Source organism: Megalops cyprinoides, chromosome 19 (genome assembly GCF_013368585.1).
Source record: "Megalops cyprinoides isolate fMegCyp1 chromosome 19, fMegCyp1.pri, whole genome shotgun sequence".
Lineage (NCBI taxonomy): Eukaryota > Metazoa > Chordata > Actinopteri > Elopiformes > Megalopidae > Megalops > Megalops cyprinoides.
In genome coordinates, this window is record NC_050601.1 from 24,666,544 (window position 1) to 24,686,892 (window position 20,349).

General features: G+C 44.8%; 3 protein-coding genes across 3 annotated transcripts in view; 2 read left to right on the plus strand and 1 right to left on the minus strand.

Moving 5' to 3' along the window:
- Positions 1-825: 825 nt before the first annotated feature.
- aanat2 (arylalkylamine N-acetyltransferase 2) lies at positions 826-2,351 on the minus strand. The gene is made up of 3 exons (XM_036552131.1): positions 2,186-2,351; positions 1,517-1,671; positions 826-1,131 (listed from the first exon to the last, which is right to left on the minus strand). The coding sequence occupies exons 1-3, from the start codon at positions 2,349-2,351 to the stop codon at positions 826-828; spliced, it is 627 nt and encodes a 208-aa protein (XP_036408024.1).
- A 4,286-nt stretch (positions 2,352-6,637) lies between these two features.
- drc3 (dynein regulatory complex subunit 3) lies at positions 6,638-13,011 on the plus strand. The gene is made up of 12 exons (XM_036552132.1): positions 6,638-6,847; positions 7,111-7,227; positions 7,858-8,024; positions 8,803-8,949; positions 9,674-9,793; positions 10,122-10,234; positions 10,679-10,853; positions 11,031-11,162; positions 11,520-11,590; positions 11,678-11,801; positions 12,239-12,370; positions 12,910-13,011. The coding sequence occupies exons 1-12, from the start codon at positions 6,688-6,690 to the stop codon at positions 13,009-13,011; spliced, it is 1,560 nt and encodes a 519-aa protein (XP_036408025.1). The 5' UTR covers positions 6,638-6,687.
- A 3,213-nt stretch (positions 13,012-16,224) lies between these two features.
- Positions 16,225-20,349, plus strand: part of LOC118794207 (TOM1-like protein 2) — a 29,934-nt gene continuing 25,809 nt past the window's right edge. Inside the window, exon 1 of the mRNA XM_036552412.1 lies at positions 16,225-16,312. Coding sequence (XP_036408305.1) covers positions 16,261-16,312 — 52 coding nt within the window. The 5' untranslated portion in view covers positions 16,225-16,260. The remainder of the gene's footprint in view (positions 16,313-20,349) is intronic.

Below are 20,349 nucleotides of genomic sequence, written 5' to 3' on the forward strand. Positions count from 1 at the left end.
GAAGTATCTTGATCTGTTCTCACCAGACCTGTTTTAAATATATACAAGCTTCATTTTCACCAGATCTTAAGGTACAATATTATTGTACTGTCTGCTAGGCTCTGTAGACTAACTTTTGAGCTGCGTCCCAAAAGTGCTAAATTGTGTCCATTCCCCGTTTCCTACATCCACGCATCCTCTGTAACCCAGAAATCAATGTCTGGTCATCTTCTTAAGGATGGGTCCGATTCTGTCCGAGACATATGAAGAAAATGAGACATGTCCTCGATTGTCTCCTCCGATAGATGATGCATTGAATTTTTCAAGGATCTATGTCATGAACCGCCATACCCATATAATTCATAGCAAGCAAGCTACTCTGTGAATATGCACATAGCTCACAGCTTGCTGCAAAAATTCCATTCTGTGGATAAAATTTTTGCTACCAAAATAGTCAAATACCATACATTCCATGGTAAAAAAAAAAAAAAAAAACACTTGTGCTCTGAGAAGGGAAGAGGTTCCTACTAAACATCATACAAAATTGACGCAGTATAATTGAACACACATGTTCCATTTCCCTCACAGTGCTAGGTACCTCCTTTTTTTCTTCACATCTCTTGTTTCCTTAATGGGCATCACCCAGACATCAAGGAAGAGACGCAAGGACACGTACCTGAAGTACTGGGACACTGTATTTTCTAAGCTAATGATGTTCAAATTTATAATGAAGTCTAATAACGTCAAAGTCCAAGTAACATTCCCTTTTCATTGCGATGCAGCAATGCCCAGACCTCATTCAATTGGTGGGGAAGACTGCCGCGTAACGTATGGGCAGAGGCGGGGCTACCAGCGGCTGTTCCGCCTAGCGTAGGCCGCCCCGGCGAGCGTATACTCCATCTCGATGAAGCGGAGGGTTCCCACGGCGATGGCAGAGGGGCCCCTCTCCTTGAAGCCGGCGGCGCGGTAGAAGGGCACCAGGAAGGCCTCGCAGAGCAGCAGGGCCCGGCGGAGCCCCGGCAGGCAGCACAGGTGCTGCAGGTAGCGCCACAGCAGCGCCGAGCCCCTGCCCTGCTGCCGGCAGTGGCGGTGCACCGACAGCACGTGGATGTGCACGGCGGGCGCGCCGGGGACGTGCGCGGTCATGGCCTCCTGGGTCGCAAAGCCAATGAGGGGCTCAGGGTTAGGGTTCACTGATACACGGCACACTGCCCAATCACCATTTCTTTTATGCTCTCATAAACAAACCACCAGGCTATTTTGTGAGAAAATGAAGCCAAAGGAAAGTGTTTGGTTGGCTTTAACCCTGCAATTATGAAATTGCCTTTTAAAACCTGACAAAAAGTAATAGGCTGCATTGTAAAATATAAGAACTATAAAAAGTGTCATATACCCTTGATATTAAGAATTATTTCAGTTCTTGCCACTTTTATGAGCGTGCTTCTTGGCAGTTACTGTAGAATGTAAACTTTGCCAGTGGTGGGGTTGTGGGGGGGGGGGGGGTGCAGAAGGCATAGGAAATGTGTCGAGCTCTCACTTGAGTAAGCCTCTCTTTGTCCCATCTGGAGCCAATGATGAAGGCCACCAGCTGACCCTCCTCAAACCAACCCAGCGACAGCTCGGCACACTGGCTCAGGAAGCCCAGCACCTCGTCAAGGGTGAGGGGGCACTCTCCAGACACTGAGATGAATGCTGGGGAGCAACAAGAATAGGACAGACAGTGAGAGGGGGATGGAACAAGAGGGTGAAACCATAAGAGAGAAAACATGGAAGAGGGAGGGAGAGAATGAGAGGGACACAACGTGATAAAATTACAACAGAATGAGACAGGAAAGAATGAGAGAGAGGGAAAAGGAGATGAAGGAGAATGAGAATGACCAAATGGGTTAGCCACTGATGAGACTCTTCCAACTCTTTCCTTTTAAGATACATACAAACACAGCCATCCCTGCTCTCACAACACAAGGTTACAATTCTAATCAGCCAACAAAACTATGTCAATGCTTCTCTTTTTTAAGCATTCCTGAATTTGAACTTGGCAGCGTGTCGCCTAATTAGTCGGTATTGGTTTAAAATTCTTCTGGAGAAAATATCGTTGATCGGCATGATGTAGCCGTGTTCCACAGGTTTTGCACATCTCAACAGAATCCAGTACAGGGTAAGTACACACACCTACACCTGAGCGCCACACCTCAGTGTGTCTTACCTTCTCTCTCGATCTCAAACACGCTGATGGCGTCCTCCGGGGTGAGATTGCGAAACTCGCTAGCAGGGAGCGTGTGTCGGCGTTGGCGAAGCGGAGTGGCAACATTGACCTGCGCCTTCAGGAAGAACGGCTTTATGAACGGCGAGGCGATCACCTGTTGTGCCATGGTTAAACGGGAGAATCTGGAGAGCGTAGGACTGAGCAAGCGAGCTGTCGCCCGTATGGTCTTCTTATGTCCAGATAAATTCCAGAAAATCCTGAACCTGACTTTAGCCGTTTGGTTCTGACCAGACTCGACCCTCGCCCACAACAGTTAATATGGAAAAGAATGAGCTCCTCAACGCACGCCCTACCCGTCTCTCCGTACTCGCTGCTGTCGTTAGTTTTTGAATCTGCTCTGCTTCTCCTTTCGCCCTGTCTCTGTGTCATTTATCGTCCGTTTTGACCTCCTAAAGTATTCACCCAAAGAGGGTTAACTGTCTACGCACGTGAGTGGCTAAATTCACCAAATCTCCCGTCTGCATGTGCGCAGCTGGGACTTTATTTTCTACAGATTATTCCAGGTTTAGTCACAGACTGTCGACCATCAACACAACAGCTAAAACCAGATAAAACGTAAACCGCAGTATTTTTGCGGCGTTATTTACGCGTTAAGTTTGATGCATGCGTATTTGAATGTATGCATTTTCTTTAGATGTTTCATGCCCATAGAATAATTGTTAAATTAATTTTGCCTTAAACGTATGTGACGCACAAAAGAAGCAGGTCTTAAGAACTCAAATCTGATAATGCACTTGGCCTTACGGTTATTGGCCACTGTGACGCGTGAGTGACTGACTTGAGACTCGCCAGATGAGATCTGAGGTGAAGTTGCTTTCATCTGAATTGTTTTGTGCCTGGCAATTAATGTTATTTCTTCATTGGCGCTCACGTTACATTGTTTGTGTGGCCTCGTCCAGGGTGGCTAACATATCTAACATATAACATATTATACTTTCAGAAGTATCTGCATGGGCAACGAAACTGGTGATATTCAGCCCAAGTTCAGCAGGTACAACACCACTATCCTACCTGGGATGTCATCCCACAACCCTTTGGTGGTGGGTTCCTTAACCAGTACACCACACTAAAAAACAACATTACAACACTTCACAGACAATGCAAGCAACATATGTGCAAGATATTCATGCGGTTTTAACTGGTGCCTGGGATCCACAATTCAGACAATAAGTAGTTGTGTTCTGTCATCCTGATGGAGGGACAGATCTATCACACTTCTAAAACCTCAGGGTGAGGTCATGTATGTGACAAGCTGTCACAAGTTCCAGGTGGTTGTGCTGACTTGTCATTGCAGAAGACCTGAGGCTCAGCGTGGCTAAGACTGAGCTGCTCTACGCCCTGGCTAAGTCGTCTCCCTTCCGAGAATTTCTCATCACCCTTGAAAAATACTACAGCGTTATCCTCCAGACTGCCAAGAGCCTCAGGGTGACACTCAACCACAAAATGACCTTTGTGGAGCACGTACAGGCAATCAGCTGGGCCTGCAGGTTCTTCATATACAACATCAGTAGAATCCATCCCTTCCCTAACACCTGCTCAACCTAACCTGGTCCAGGCCCTGGTCCTCTCCTGCCTGATCTGCTGTGGCTTCCTCTTGATTTTCTCCCTGCCGGTTTAGCCCATGGCAGTCAGGAAGGCGGAGTCACCAGCCACCCTCCATCATAGAGTGAACATCCACCTCTATAGACTGCATCCTTGCTCCCCCACACAGTCATAACTCTAACCACTACTTCCCTCTTGCATTCTTTATACTCCTGGAGGGTATCCACTATTGCACTCATTAAAGCACTTACTAATTCACAATGGCGCTAGTTATTAGACTAGTTATTATTGGTTCCATTGTAGGACAGTGGCAAGGAACAGGGCTTGTAACCCAAAGGTTGCTGGTTTGAATCCCCACTGGGGCACAACTACTGAACATTTGTTACTCTGGATCAGAGTGTTTGCTAAATGGCAATAATCTAATTTATATCTTACAGCATTGTGTGATAGACTAGCAAATGCTCAGTTGTGGTCTATTGTGTTCTGCCTGTACTGTTGTTCTTGTGACTTTATTACATGCACTTGAGACCCTCTGGATAAGAGTGCCTACCAAGGGGGAAAATATCAAGGTAAACATAAGCCATCACAAGATAACTAGTTATTGTTATCCTATGTTATTGTGAACATGTAATATATGTTGAAGCAAAGTTCTACAGTGTATATTTTCTATGTACTACATTGCAGCTATATTACTATATTGGAAAAGATATGCATTGTTACTAACTGTACACAGACAGTGCCAAATACAAAATTACACTATAAAACATGTCTTTTTAAAAGCCATATATTAAGTATTACATGTAAGATATGGCATATATTTGGATTTGTATTGAAGAATTGCATTTCTTATATGCACGATTTCATATTTTACCACATATTGATCTGTATGACCTTTTTACAAGGGTGAGACCCACACATTGAGGGCAGATATTTGTCTTCCTTAATAAATCATAGATATTTGACATATGGTTCCATGCATTAGCACTGAAGAGAATGTGCCCAGGTGAGCCTGCATTCACCTCACCATCACCGGTTCTCTTGCAGGATTGACACACGTGGCACTCGTGCCACTCGTCACACCTGTCACCCCTGGGGTATGTGGGCTTTGTCTGAGCCACGCGGGGAGAGAGAGAGAGAGAAGAGCTTTGCGTGAGCTGCTACTGTCAGTGCCATCACAGGCGCTCGTAAACAGGGCTTAGCTCACCACGTAATTGAATGAGAAAGCACCATCTCTGATTGCTGCTGCTTGCCCGTCCGGCTGCTGGCCCATACACCGAAACACAGCCTCACTTTGGCGGACCTCGTGGAACCACAGTGTTTTGTGTGTTTTTGAATGCGGGTTTCAAAAAGATGCAAAATGTGATCGCGATGATGCAGAAACACAGTTTATATCACATTAATCAAGAGTTTCAGCTTCAGTGGAGCAGTAAGCGTGGATGAAGAGCCAGACCACAGGCATGTGTGTCTGCAGTATTTTGAAAGCAGCACTGAGTACAGGCTCATATTGTCCAGATGGGACTGGAAGCTGGTGTAGTGGAAAGAAGCAGGGCTTTATGAGCCCATTTCCTTATGTGGATTAAGTATCTTTCCCAAGAGTACAACCCAGTGAGGCACTGTGGTTGTAATCTTGGACAAGATACTGAACCCACATTGATTCAGCAGATATCCAGTTTTATACATGGATAACATGTAAACACTGCACAATATGCTGAGAAGACAGATTTCTTGAAGGGAATAGCCTACATTTTTAAGAGCACTACAATGATTTCAAACTTATTGGGTATTGCTCTGCCTAAAAACTTATATCTCCTTTTTTTCTGTAAAATTTAAAAAAGGATCCATATTTCCGTGTCCTAATGGATTATTGTGGCTTATGATTTAGTACTACCAAATTAAATAAATCTCGTTTCTGCAAAACACGTGTAAATTACTAATAATTTGCAAGTAGTACGTTAGCTAGCTTGTACTGTTCGAGCGAACATATTTCGTTGTTCGTTTAGGGGCTCAAAACATCACAAATAGTCGATGCTCTGGTTTTAACGGCGAGCAGTTCTTTAAATACGTTATCCCAGCAATATGGTCAGGTTGTGGCCAGTTACACAGTAATTCTCATTTTGTTAGCTAGTGTAGTTGATGTCCCACATGCTGGCGGCGACTGTTGCTGGGGTAAAGATCGAGTTTTGAAAAGCAAACTGATGTCAGGTGAGGACGTAAATGAATCATACTGCAACGGTAATTTGATGTAATTACATGAAAACAATAATTTCTTTGCAAAATCAGGGCTGTGTCCGCCGAATGACCTATTGGGCACTTTAACTAACAACGGCCTCTAACACGGAAGCGTGAGCTAGGGTTGCTTGGCAACAGGATACGCGTCTCTTTGTGGATAGCCAGCTAGCTAGGTCTGCGGATGTTTGAGCTCCGAAACAACAAGAACAAAAGTTAGAAAGTTAGAAAGGGTAAGTTTTACAAAGGAAGCTAACGCTACCAAAGAATATATTTCTGTTTAGTGCTGGACTGTAAATAGGATATCGCCGCACGAAGTGCGCAGCGCACAGTCTCAACTGTACTTTTATAGCAGACGAACTACATTAAGTACATACATGCAAGTTAAACCAGGTATAAACCGTTTGCTAAATGTTTGCTGTAATAGACAATAACGTTAGCTATAATGTTTCACAGCATCAGAAAAATGCTATACGTTAATCAATTGCTTGCCCTTCAGTCTACTCTGAGCTACGTTGTCTGAAACAGCTCTAAGCTGCGCGCATACTTCCTGATAGATGTGTCAGTGTTATCCGCAATCAAGCTTGCCATCCAAATGCGACTTAAACGCTGGGTGCATTCGGGTTGCTAGCCTAGTTAATAAGCAGTAACATTACCGCAGAAGACGCAGCAGAATGAGCCAGCTGCACGAAACCGTGGAGCCCAATGTGGTCGACGAGGAGATGCTACGGCAGGCCGTGGAGGAGCAAGGCCCACAGGGTCAGGCTGGACGCATCGCCAAGGAGGAGGGTATCCAGTTCGAGGACGTGCGACACCTGCGCCTGGACTTCAGGAGTAAGGGATTACGTCCAAGTGAAACTTGTCACTAGCCTTATATGTTTTTATCTAACACCACGATATTACACATGTCCTTGTTGAAAGATAACTTACTTATATGGGGGCGTTTCTTTTAATACTACAAATTCTCTACTCCTGTTTAAAACAAAATCTGACTGTATAGTTTGCAGTAGGAACGGCACCTGACATCATGTATGCTGGTTCACAGCGCAGGGTGGGGTACCTTCACTAAAACATTATTCATCTCAATGTTACCGCAGACATCCTGAAGATTGACCATTTGTGGCAATTCAACACGCTGACCAAGCTCCAGCTGGATAACAACATTATTGAGAAGATCGAGGGGCTGGACTGCCTCACTAACCTGGTGTGGCTAGGTGAGACAGCGTTCTTTTTAAAGGCTGCTAACGTGCTCTACATCATAAGAAGGCAAGGGTTCATTCAGTAACCCAGCAAAGGACACTGTGGTGCATCTTTGCCTGGCTGCTGTGTGAGGTTGTGGTTAGGGAAGTGGACGGGCAAACCCTGGCCAAAGGATGCAGTGAAAACTCAATCAGGCTACTTATCTTGGATTGTGAAAAGCCAGCCCCGTACATCTTGAGATTAAATATTTACAAAGGATATGATGGCTGAGCTATACAAGTCATCACAAATAAAGACATCAGCTAATCAAATACTATGGAAATTAGACTCTTTTCTGACTTTGAGGATGTATTTTTCCCTGGCAGGTTACTAAAATTAGCCTTTATGGAATAATGCTGATTTTAAAGTCAGCAGAATAGCTTTTCCCAGTACAGATTTATGATGTAGAAGATTGCTCATAACTAGGCAGGTGATTTAGTATTTTCTTAAAGGAGGCCCGCAAGCACTTTTTCTCTACAGTCTTCTAAGTCCATACCTGGTGATAATCTCAATGAATGCAGTTACAATAGCACTGCAAAAGAAGCCCACACATCTCTTCTCTCAAAGGTCCCCTCTTCCACGACATTCGTCTCCTTCTCTCCTAGATCTGTCGTTCAACCACATCGAGGTGATTGAGGGCCTGGACGCTCTGGTGAAGCTGGAGGACCTGAGCCTGTCGGACAACAGCATCTCTCTGATCGAAAACATGGACACTCTCGTCAACCTGCACGTCTTCTCTATCGGAAACAACCAGCTGTCCCAGCTGGACAATGTGAGCATGCCCGCACTGCCGCTTGTGGTTAAACACACATACACAGACACACACGATCTAAAACAGCGCCACGGACGTGGGCTGTGGGGCTGTGTTCAAGATCACCAGTTGCCTTGTTATTTTAAAACCGCCTAGCAAAATGTGTAGAATGTAATGGCAATAAACGAGATAAAGGTCTGCCTGTCACACTGACTCAAAGACTAACCTTTTCAAAGGCACCCAGCAGCGACAGATTAAGAGTTTGAAACAGAGGAGGTGGACATTTTACCTTTAAGCTGATCGTTGCTCTCTGGCTGTTTTCGTTTGTTTTGCATGATTAACAATGGTGGATTTATCAGAATAATACGTTCCTATTGGCAGCTGATTCCCTTTCTCTTAACTGTGCCTTGTGACAGTGTTCATGTCCAAGTTCACAAGCTATTATTGGCACCTAGTTTTGTCCTAGGAGACAAATAAACCCAGGAAAAATGTTTGGTAGGACACACTGTGTATTTATAGGTCAGCTCTGTAATGCCCATGTGCTGGGTGTTTGTTTGATTTGTTTGGCTAACTAAACATTTTCATTTTCAAACACTTACTGCCTTCTTCTATAATCTGTATTTCAAGCACCATATAGGCATGTCTGTTACAAGATAAACGTAAGGTAATATGTTAATAGTTTTACAGAGACTAGCTGTTTTGACCGTTTCTGGTAAATGACCTGCATGACTTGTGCATCGCGTTATACTTAAAGTATAAAAGTGTACTTTACCATCATCCTGCTCCCCTTGATTTTAAGGTGATCTACCTCCGGAAGTTTAAGAACCTGAGGTCCCTAAATCTTTCGGGGAACCCCGTCTCCAAAGACCCGTGCTATAAGGAGTTCATTGCAGCCTACCTCCCAGACCTGGCCTACCTGGACTTCCGGAGGCTGGATAAGGAAACCGTGAGTACAGGCAGAGTAGCATGGAGAAGTGGAGCGTGTACCAGAGGGTCCTGGGCTCAATACTTTGTCAATCAAGAACACATAAGTCACATGGCTGAGACACGCAGACTTTGCATGGAAACAAATGAAAGCTGTGTAGTAAGCACGGAATATTGGCTAAATACCAGAATTCTTTGTTATATGTTATTATTAATAGATTCCCAAAGGCATGACTCAAAATCAGTTCCGCTACACCATAGAGGTTTTGTGTCTCAGGTTGGGGTCCCTTTTTGAAAGAACAGTGCTTCATACTGTAGCAATATAAGAGATGTTGTTAGAAATTGCACAGTACCCAAAACCCAGAGTGTCTGTTCATGGTCCTGGAGTCATTCTGTTCCACATGAGCATTTCAGCACTTTACTCAGCTAATTAAGGCCTTAATTGAATTACTCTGCCCAGTTCTGAGGATATTAGTCTCTTAAAAACAGCTGAAAAACCTGTTGAAATGTGGACTCCCAGGAACAAGGTTGGGCACTTTCATTATAAAATTAAAATAATTTCTGTCTGCTTGATAGATTCCAAACTCCTGCCAGCACAGCAGCAGAGCAGGGGTTAGACAGCACGTTGTGTGTTGAGTAAAGTTACCTCACCGTGTGAGAGTGCTGCTGCTTGCCATCGTGTGTGAACTGATTGTGAATGCCACTGCACAGTGTAGCTGTAGCTGATGAATGGGTTCCTTTTGCAGCGGGAGAAGGCGCTGGCGAAATACCACTACGCTCTGGAGGAGCGGATCCACAATGAGACCCTGGCACTGAAAGCCATACAGGCCAAGAAGAAGGAGGAGGAGGAACTGCAGCAACACAAGGTAATGCTTAGATTACACACACGCACACACACATGCATAACAAACAAACCGTGACAGAGTAACAATAAGAACACACACGCACACATGTATGTATGCACAGTCTCTCATGAACTAATAGTGACAGACTAATGTTCACAACACACCAACAAGCAGTGATAGACTACTGCTAATGATACACACACTAGTAGCACCCTGTTCAAGTGACACTACAGATAGAGGCTGAGAGACTGTGCATTAGGCCCGTTCTTCATCTCCCGTTAAAAACACTGCAGAGGGGTCACTGCACCCTTTCCACACAGTGATGCGTGGACACCCGTGTCTCCTGCAGGCGGCCTTCGTGGAGCTTCTGAACGGGCCGCAGCTGTTTGACAGCATGTACGCAGAGGACACGGAGGCTGACAAGCTGGCCTACCTCCCCGGAGTGTCCCAGCTGGTGGACACATATCCTTTCAGTGTAAGACTGCCTGGGCAGAGGACCCGCAGGCAAGGACACTGCCCTCTAGCTGTCTTGGACCTGGACTAGGAGCCGTTTGGGGTGGATGAGTGAACAAAGCTACTGATTATTCCAAAAAGAGCAAAAGATGATCATTTGCAGAGCACAGTCTAGACCAGTAAATGTCATTGCAAGTTTCTTGCATTCTAAAAAGGGGCAAGTTCTAGAACAGAACAGGGAAACAACATTGGCAAAATTTGGATAAAGAAATACCAAGATATTACTAATAACACTTAGACAAAAAAAAAATCTTTCCTACTGTCAGTGAGAGCACATTATCCCTGTTTTGGTTGTACAGATATCACAATAATGCCCGAAAAAAGCATCACAATACGTATACTCAGTAAACCACAGGATTTCAAAGCATCTATTTCCCTTGATTCTGCACCAACCTACAAGAGCCAGATGATGGCGCTGTGTGTGCAGCTGTTTGAGCTGGGCCTGGAGCAGCAGCGCACGAGGGACGAGGACGTCAACTGTTTCTTTGAGTGCACATGTGAGGCCGTGCAGGACAACCAGCAGGTGGCAGCAGACATGATCTCAGATTTTGAGAGGGCCAGGAGGGATGTGAGTGCGGTCCATCATGAGTGATTACACGTCAAACTGAAAAAACAGTGCTGAGGCATAGCGCAGTAGCTTTATTAGCTGAGTTGTAGCGCCTGTAGTGTAGTGGCTGTCATCTGACATGGCTGTCTTTGGGCGTGGCTGGCTCCGCGCCTGGCCCCGCCCCTCCGCCCCCCGCAGGTCATGGCGGAGATGCAGCGGACGACGGACACGCAGACATTGATGGCTCAGTTTACCCGCAGCAGCGAGGAGACCCGCCAGCTCCGGGACACCCTCATGAGCCTGGAGCTAACACTGAGCGACCAGCTGGAGGTGAGGGTGCTGCGGAGGACTGAAAGTGCTGATGGAGAGGGAGGCTAAGTGAAATGTACTGTCTGCTAAATGACAGTAATGTAAGTGAAGCTCATAACTGGGGAAACTAGTGTGCTGTCAGTCACTTACTTATGTGGACCAATCAAAAGACTTATTTTCCTCAGGGAAAACACTGTTGTTTAAATGAGCAAACGACTGAAAACACATGATGGCTTCACCCATCAATCTACCAGAAAGGAGTTTGAGTGAGCAGACTGGCAGACACTATGCTGACAGCATGCACCTAAAGAAAAGAGTGACCATCCTGTGAACATGTCAGGTGACCAGCTTGTGTTCCTCCCCCATGCTGTGCTTCAGGATGTCATCAAGGACTTTGAGAGGAACCTTTCTGACATGGTCGCAGTGTTCATCGAAGCCGCCCAGGGGATATATCCTTTTGTTGCATAGCGCCCATGGTAGCACCTAGGTTTTCACATAGACTCAATAGTGCTTTCCTTGACCCACCCCCCCTGAACATTCGCGCAGTGCCGGGATCTGGAGAACCAGCACAATGAGAAGCTCCTGGAGATCTCCATGGCAGTGCTGGAGAAGGCCGCGAAGAACGAGTTGGAGGAGGACACACCGGATGAAGTTCGAATGGTCAGTTCCACGTCTGATTCTGGGACAGTCCCACATCTTTCCTGTCATATACTTACTAAAGCCACTTTTCACCTGTGCCTGATCCTGGATCAGTGCTCCACCTTGACATCCTCTCCCATCATTTATTACATCTTAACAAAATGGTAAAATTGTAATTCAAGACATACAAAAAATATAATATACACTCAGGGACCACTTTATTAGGTACACCTGTACACCTGCTCGTTGATGCAAATATCTAATCAGCCAATCAGTAATTTGAATATATAATTATTTGGCTACTTAATAAATATATATCTACTTAAAAAATTGACATTCATGCTGATACAATCTCATTTTTCCCAATATATGGACATTCTGCTCATGAACAACACGAAAAAAAACAAAACAAAAAATGGATTTGTGTCATTAACTCCACCCCCTGTCTTCTGTCACAGCTGTGTGTGGACAAGGACACAGTGATCAACGCAGTGGGCGCCTCCCACGACACGCACCTGGTGAAGATTGACAACCGTGAGGACGAGCTGGTGACCAGGATCAACAGCTGGTTGACCACACTCATCAAGTCGGTAAGGAGGGGGAGGTGCACTCACGAAAGCGACCAATGGTGGCCCAGGGGCAGGAAATGGCAAAGAACTCCATTGGTCCTCCATGGAGGTGATCACCCATTGGCAGTTAATTCATTTAATTTAATTCATAATTCACTTAATTGTGTTTAATGTGACAGTTATTATGGTTCACTTCACATAAATGCATAAATGGATAACATAAAAGTTGTAAGCTATGTAAGCTGTTATGGAGAAGACTCTTTGCAAAGCAAGGTGTAATGTGTGCATTCACTAAACTGACTTAGTGTTGGTAGAATATTAGTGCATTCTGGTTTGTCCTGAGCTTATAACAACAAATTTAAACTAAATACTTCTTTTGTACCTTTCACAACATTATGAAACTTCCAGAAGCCATTGACTGAAAACAGAGCAGCTCTCACTGAACATTTTCTTCTTAAAGTAAAAAAATGAACCAGAAATTGGGATCATTGAGTGCAGGCCTCAGTCTCTCCTGCGATCTGCTCCATGCCTGTCTTTGTTGATGTCATCTGTGCCGGTAGATTCATGAGGATGAGGTGGCCCGCAACCGCAAGCGGATCTCCGAGATTCACAACTACATTGACTACGTGATGGACCAACTGGAAGACATGAACCCCTCATGAGTTCGAATGAGGTGGGGGCCAGCAGTCCCTACAGACACATGATCATTTTTGTGTTGTTTTTAATGAATAGTTAATGTTGTAAACAAGTGTATTGAACTGCAGCCTTGTTTACACACTACACTTTCTCCTGTCTGTATAAAGTTTGTTGAACTTCTTTTGTAGACATTCAACTTCAGTTTCATTTATTTAGAATACAGATTTTTGAACGGCTTTCAAATTTGACTGTTCCTTTTCCTGCGTTCACAAGTTTTTGTTGCACTTTATTCTTATTTTATGTGTCTGACTGTGGTATTTGCATTTGGTCAGATTTGTGCAATAGGTCATGTGTATCTGAGCTTCTATGGCTTGCTCTGCAACCAAAATACAGTCCTATCTCACACAGCCTTGAACAAAGTTGTACATTTAAATGCTCTAAATACCTTTGACCTAAATTAGTACTGATTCTGTCTTCTTTGAACAGTAAGCAGTCTAAAAATAACCATTAAACGACTGCTCAGTTACATTTCAGAGTTTGCCCATTGTGTTTAAGCTCAGAAGATTTCAAGGGGAAGGATTTAACTGTTGAAGTGTGCCGTATCTGTAAAAATGCTTGATACAGAGGCATCCGTTTAAAGGAAATGATAGATATATATAAGATCACTTTTCACAGAGAGTTAGATGCTCTCATTCTGATAATTTACTGACAGCTGAAAAAAACAGACACAGGGCAACCTGTCCCTAAGAGTAAATATGCCGTCTGCTGAGGCACATACTTCCAAAGGTCTTTTAAAGGTTCAGAGACTTCATTGAAAACTCTAGACCCTGCAGGTCTTATCTCTTCTCACCAACTTTCAAGCACCACCCCCCAAGCATCCTGTTCATAGCCCTGGTCCTGGAATGCGCCTAAATGCTCAGTTTCTGCGTATGTCCAGACCCCATCATTTCCCCCTTATCTGCGCATGATCTGCTGAACGCGAGCAGCAGAACATTCGTCATACAAACCCTGGGCTGAGGGTCAATGTGTGTACAATGTCTCCCTCTGCTGGAAGCGGGTAAAACAGCTACTTGGATTGACCTGACCATCACACCTATGTGAGCTTATTGGACATCCCATTCCAGAACCATGGGCATTAACATGGCGTTGCTCCCCCCCCCTTTGCAGCTATAACAGCCTCCATTCTTCTGGGAATGCTTTCCACAAGATTTTGGAGTGTGTCTGGGAATTTGTGCCCATTCAGCCAAAAGAGCATTTGTGAGGTCAGGCACTGATGTTGGAATGCCTGGCTCGCAATCGGCGTTCTAATTCATCCTAAAGGTGTTCAATGGGGGCCTTCCCCGAACTGTTGCCACAAAGTTGGAAGCGTACAATTGTCTAAAATGTCTTTGTATGCTGTAGCATTAATGTTACCCTTCACTGGAACTAAGGGACCTAGCCCAGTCCCAGACCATTATCCCTCCTCCACTAAATTTTACAGTAGGCACTGTGCATTCCGGTAGGTAGCGCTCTCCTGGCATCCGCCAAACCCAGATTCGTCCATCACACTGCCAGATAGTGAAGCGTGATTCGTCACTCCAGAGAACACGTTTCCACTGCTCCAGAATCCAGTGGCGGCATGCTTTGCACCCCTCCAGCCGTCGCTTGGCATTGCACAGTGATGTTGGGCTTGTGTGCAGCTATGTAGGCCATGCAGGCCATGGAAACCCATTTCATGAAGCTCCCAACACACAGTTCTTGTGTTGATGTTGCAGCCAGAGACAGTGGAACTCTGTAGTGAGTGATTCAACAGAGGATAGGCAGTTTTTACGTGCTACGTGCTTCAGCACTCGGTGGCCCTGCCCTGTACGTTTGTGTGGTCTACTGCTTTGTGGCTGAGCTGTTGTTGCTCCTAGACGCTTCCACTTGACAATAATAGCACTTACAGTTGACCAGGGCAGATCTAGCAGGGCAGAAATTTCGCAAACTGACTTGTGGCAAAGATGGCATCCTATGACAGTGCCATATTTAAAGTCACTGAGCTCTCCAGTATGACTCATTCTACTTCCAAGGTTTGTCTATGAAGATTACATGGCTATGTGCTTGATTTTATGTACCTGTTAAAAATTGCTGAAACACCTCAACTCAATAATTAGGAGGGGTGTCCACATACTTTTGGCCATATAGTGTACGTGCGCACAGGTAATAATAAATTTAATGGCCCTGATAAATACCCTGTTGCTTATTCAAGCTATATACATTGAGGCTTAAGTGCAAACTGTCACAAGGATGTGAATAACAGTATGTTCCCTATAGTAGGGCAGAGTCCATTGCTTTTGTTCTATTCCCTTCCCGTCCAATACTTGGCCTAAACACTAAATGCCTTTTATCTTTGAATAAAATGCATTAGAAATGTGCTGTAAAGGAGAAATAATACGTCACTGCAGTTTAATGCTAGAATTTGCGTACGGTGCAACGGTGTTAGAGACGCCTTACACCCAGGCGAAATGTTGGGGTATTCCTCTGAAAAATACCTTAAACTTAAGGATGCGGAACTTTTGACCTGTATGTGACTTGGAGCACGTGTTCAACTTGGACTACTTCTCTAAATATTCCGAGGCATACACGGATAATACGAAGAAAGAAAAAAACCATAAGCATAAATCCTCAAGTAATCTGAATCCCGTATAATCTGTACATCTTCTTGGGTTAAGCAATTACGATGTGCAATACATTTCGACAGAGACACGAGAATTAAGTATACTGCAACGGTCCCTTTTAAAGGATTTTATTTCCTGTAAGGATGTTGTAAGTTACACTTTCATGTGTTTGACTTCATAGTGCAATTGTTGCAATTGTCACTAATAACAGCACCTTAAAGTTATTGGAATAATGCACCAACTTTTAGGTTTTACGATTTGTCGATATAAGGTGAATTCTTCTAATAAATATTATTATGTTAAGATTATCCATTGTGGATTATTAGGCATCAATTTATGACTAATACAACAGAATATCCTCGAAGTAAATTACGGTTACACTGTTTCATTGATAGTTGATCGCGAGTGAGATGCAGCGGAAAACGCCCAAGCGGTATAGGTCCTCAAGACCTTTTTTTCTTGGTCACAACTTAAAAACACGAACGAGGTCTGGCTTTCGTATTGACAGACGTCGCTTATATCCAATTACATTGAGAGTTGTACGGCCTTTTCCTATGAAGTTGTTCGGTGGGAGGAGCTTGACAATGTGCTGCTCTTCGGTGACAGTGCGGTTTGTTGTTTGTTGTCATCATCAAGATGGAGTTTTTACTGGGGAATCCGTACAGCACTCCAGTGGGGCAATGCATAGGTAGGTAGCCAACAAACAGCACGATTTACGATCTTGCTTACAGATCATGTTTACAGGTGAAGAATGTATCAGCATAGTCAAGTGTTCTGCTCATATTATTGACTCTAGTGGCGGTACTCGTATTGTAGCATGAGCTCACGTAGCTAGCTTGTCTAGCTAGCTAGCTAATGTTAGTCAGCAAGCTCGCTCGCAAGCCAGCCAATGTAGATATTTGCCTCACGTTAGACATTATTGCCCAGATGTTGCTGATTGAACTTGGCAGTATATACTGGTATTCGTGTTGCGAGCTGTTTGTTCAAGTTAGCTAGCTAGACCCAACTGACAGTAACGTTAGCGAGCTAGCTAGCTATCTTGCTAGCAGCTGTACTGCAAGCCGGTTTAGCTAGCTACCCACAGTATAGCTCGCTACTTAAAAAAATCTTTAAAAATTAGTTACCTAATGTTAACACCAGTGTAGAATGCGTATTCATCATATCAGCAAATCATTGACCTGTTTCTGTAGTTATGCAGAGGTGTAGTACAGAACAATTTAGTCAGTTACCTAGCTATCTTGCCATCTTATATCATGTTAGCTAATTTGCTAATATAGAATATAAACCTGTAGCAAGCTAAGCTAGTTAGCAAGCTAGCTATGTCGCCATTGGAGCTAGCTAATTACAGGTCTGTGGCCTGCCTCAGTGAAATTAGTCACCCTTGATGTGAAACGGATTTCTTTAATAAATCGATGTAACTTACAATGAGTGTAGTTTTTGTAGTCAGTTAGCCGTCAAAAGCCAGATTTGAGACGTTCAGAAATCTGACAACAAAAAGACAGGTAGCTAGACTAACAACCCCAAGAAACTCGGATTCTGTTAGGGTCTTCCCTGAAAGCTAATAGACTTATCTAACAACCCCTTTCCGGTGTACTCTAGACGAGTTCACAGCTCAGAAGTAGAACAAGTTGGGAGGTCAACCGAGGCCTTATCAGGCAGTACACCTAGAGTCTGCGTATTTATTTAATTACCCACCTGCACACAGCACCATCATTTTGTTTGCGCACTTGTGCATTTTGAGTGGGGGTGACGAGGCAAACAGGAGCTGTTACTGTTAGCGGTGGCCAAGTAAGGCTTTATAAACTCCAAAAAAATGGGTGGGGCAACTGTGTGCTATCAGTGACACACTGATTTGATATGTTTTGGTAGAGAGAGCAAAGTTCTTTGAATGGTTGAAAAGAGTCAGTGATGATGGGGTGTATGAAGCCTCAGACTATCATCATAAGTTCCCCTCATTGATTTCTAGACTTCTCTTTTTGTGCAGATCATTTACAAGCTCTGTGTGATCATCGGGTTGCAGGTAGAGAATGCACGAGACATTCCCAGAAAATAACGATTTATTTTATTTCAACGAGTTCATCTGAAATTTTGAGATATTTTATATATCCTTGTATTGTCTCTGTATAGAGGTGGATATTTGCTGGAGCAGTTCATTTAGCACCTTGCTCGAGAGCACAATAGCACTGCTGAGCCTGGGACCTGATGTGTGTCCTGTTTATTGCAGGTCTGGTTCCTCACACACTGCACCACAGTAATAATGCCAGTAATCTATGCCGTAGAACTTTCCAGAAAGAAGCCTGTATGGTGCTTAAGTCTACACTGCGATCCAGAGACATGTTCGTCTGTTCCCCTTCAGTTTTCTAGGATCCGTTCTGCGATATGTGAGACAGGCTCCACTCATTGAAGATTCTACGTAATCATGACATTTGCTTAGCAGACTCTCTTAACTAAAGTGACTTGTGCATACGTTTTCACGGGTTATGCATGTATGCTGCTTGGTATTCACCGAGGCAATTTGGGTTAAGCACTTTGACCAAGGGTTCAACAGCAGTGCCCCATCTGAGAATCAAGCTGGCAACCTTTGGACTGTGAGCCCTGCTCCTTACTGCCGCACCACACTGCTGTGCCTCTCTCTGGTTCACTTTAACATGTCTGCTCAGTCATTCCATCCATGTCCTTAACTTGTCATTAGGTCATTGCTCCCTCTCAAATAGTTTTTTGCTTTTCTTGATTGTCTGTGTCAAGGGTTTTTCTATTCCAGGGTGAATCAATTCTTATTTGTCCCACTGAATGCTTCACAGTTCTGCCGTACTGTCTGTGTCCTTGGTTTACCTCCACATAAATTGCGAAACTCAGGTGACTTCTGAGCGTGTCTGATTGCGTGCTGAGAGGCTCGGAGCTCGCGGTTTAAAAGTGATTCGCCGGCCCCATGTTTGCAGGGCTGTTTGGAGCGTCCCAGCATACTGCCCAGCTCCGTCCTCGCTTCCAGGGATACCGGCTGCCAGGCCGTTTATTAGGGATCTTTGCTTAGGCTTTGATCTCCGAGATTAGAGCGCGCCATGTTTGCCAGGGCAGAGATTGGCCCCGGGGCGTAATAATGCCGGCACGGCTTTGGCCTGGTGCCCGCAGATGCAGCCAGGGCGAAGGCTTGCTCTTGTTGGAGTTTGGGCTAAAGTCCACATACATGGCTGGAAGGGGGGGGGGGTTGTGAGAGTGGCAATGGCCTGCTTTTGACAGGGCGCGAGGTCTCGCGCACTCTGCTAGCGGTTTCTCGGGCGTGTCAGCCTAGCCTAGCTTAGCTGTGGCTGCCGCCAAGGATTTCATCACAGCAGTGAGAGGGAAAAGAGGCTGAGTCACAGTGTGCTTCCCCAGCACCACGCTCTTTAGAGACATGTTCATTCTGTTCCTCTTAACAACTGCCAAAACCGCGTCTGCTTGCCTTGCTTTGTCGTTATTGTCTACTTTTAAGGCCTGGTTCTGAATTGCGGTGACTCCTGTCTCCCGCCTCTCTGTGAACTGCTAGCACTGTCAGAGCTGGGGATGTCATAGAAGTGAGGTTGGCTCAGTGAATAGTGTGCTGGCTTGGGTGGGTTAGTAGCTGGGTGAATGGAAAGCGAAGACCAGGGTTGAGTAACCCTGCGGACACTGTCACCCTCTAGGACCAGGGTAGAGTAACCCTGCGGACACTGTCACCCTCTGGGACCAGGGTAGAGTAGCCCTGCAGGCACTGCGGCCCTCCAGGACCAGGATAGAGTAGCTCTGCAGGCACTGCAGCCCTCCAGGACCAGGGTGGGCCTTGCCCTAACCGAGGCCTTCACTTTTATGTAACTAGACTTGAATGAGGCAGAATCAACCTTAATAGTTATCCAAGACGGTAATAGTCTCCGAGACAGAACCCACAGGCAAATTGAAACGACAAAGAGTGATTGTGGGCTGTCTATTCCAATGCATTAGGGATGGATAGCTTTTGTGTGTCAAGCAAAATAAAACAAAAGGCTCTATTCAGTCCAACCACAAATGGATAGGTCTCTTACATTGAATCCCTGAATTAAGCAAAAAATGGGTTGCATCTTTCGTTTCAGTGAATCGCAAACTCATACTTTAGTTGAAGAAGGGAACAGCAGGCTAAAGCTTACTTAGTTTCAGTGCAGGAGTGAAGGGGAAAGCACATTGCAGTTTCTTTTTATTAGAGCCAGTGGATTCTTTTCTTTCGTATTACTTCTGGCTTAGCCTGTAGAAAGTAATGGCTCGCAAAGCTGCTGCGTTAGTGATCTGAATTTGACAGGCAAAATTAATTGCCAACTTTTAACACCTCACCGTGAGTCAGAGTGGAATCTTCTGGATACGTTACATTACGTTACATTATTGTTATCTGGCAAACGGCCCTTATCTGGAGACACTCACACAGTGCATCTAATAAAGTGGTGTGAAAAGCTGCGTAAACAGGACGCCACTAACCACACATGCACAAGTGTCAGTGCTAAACATAGTGCTGAGGTCACAAATGTGATGTGGAAGGTTCTAGAGGATTGGAGGCTCAGGTTCTGCTCCAGGTTCCTGCCTGCATGTTATCCAGCAGTGTCATGCATCACCATCGTGATCGCCGAACAGAATATTACCATCCTCGCCACCAGAGACGCCAGCACTTCCCCATCACTTGGTGTCATGCTGCTATTGAGTAATGTAATGGTGGCCCTTTTTGTATTGACAGTAGAAGACTGAGTC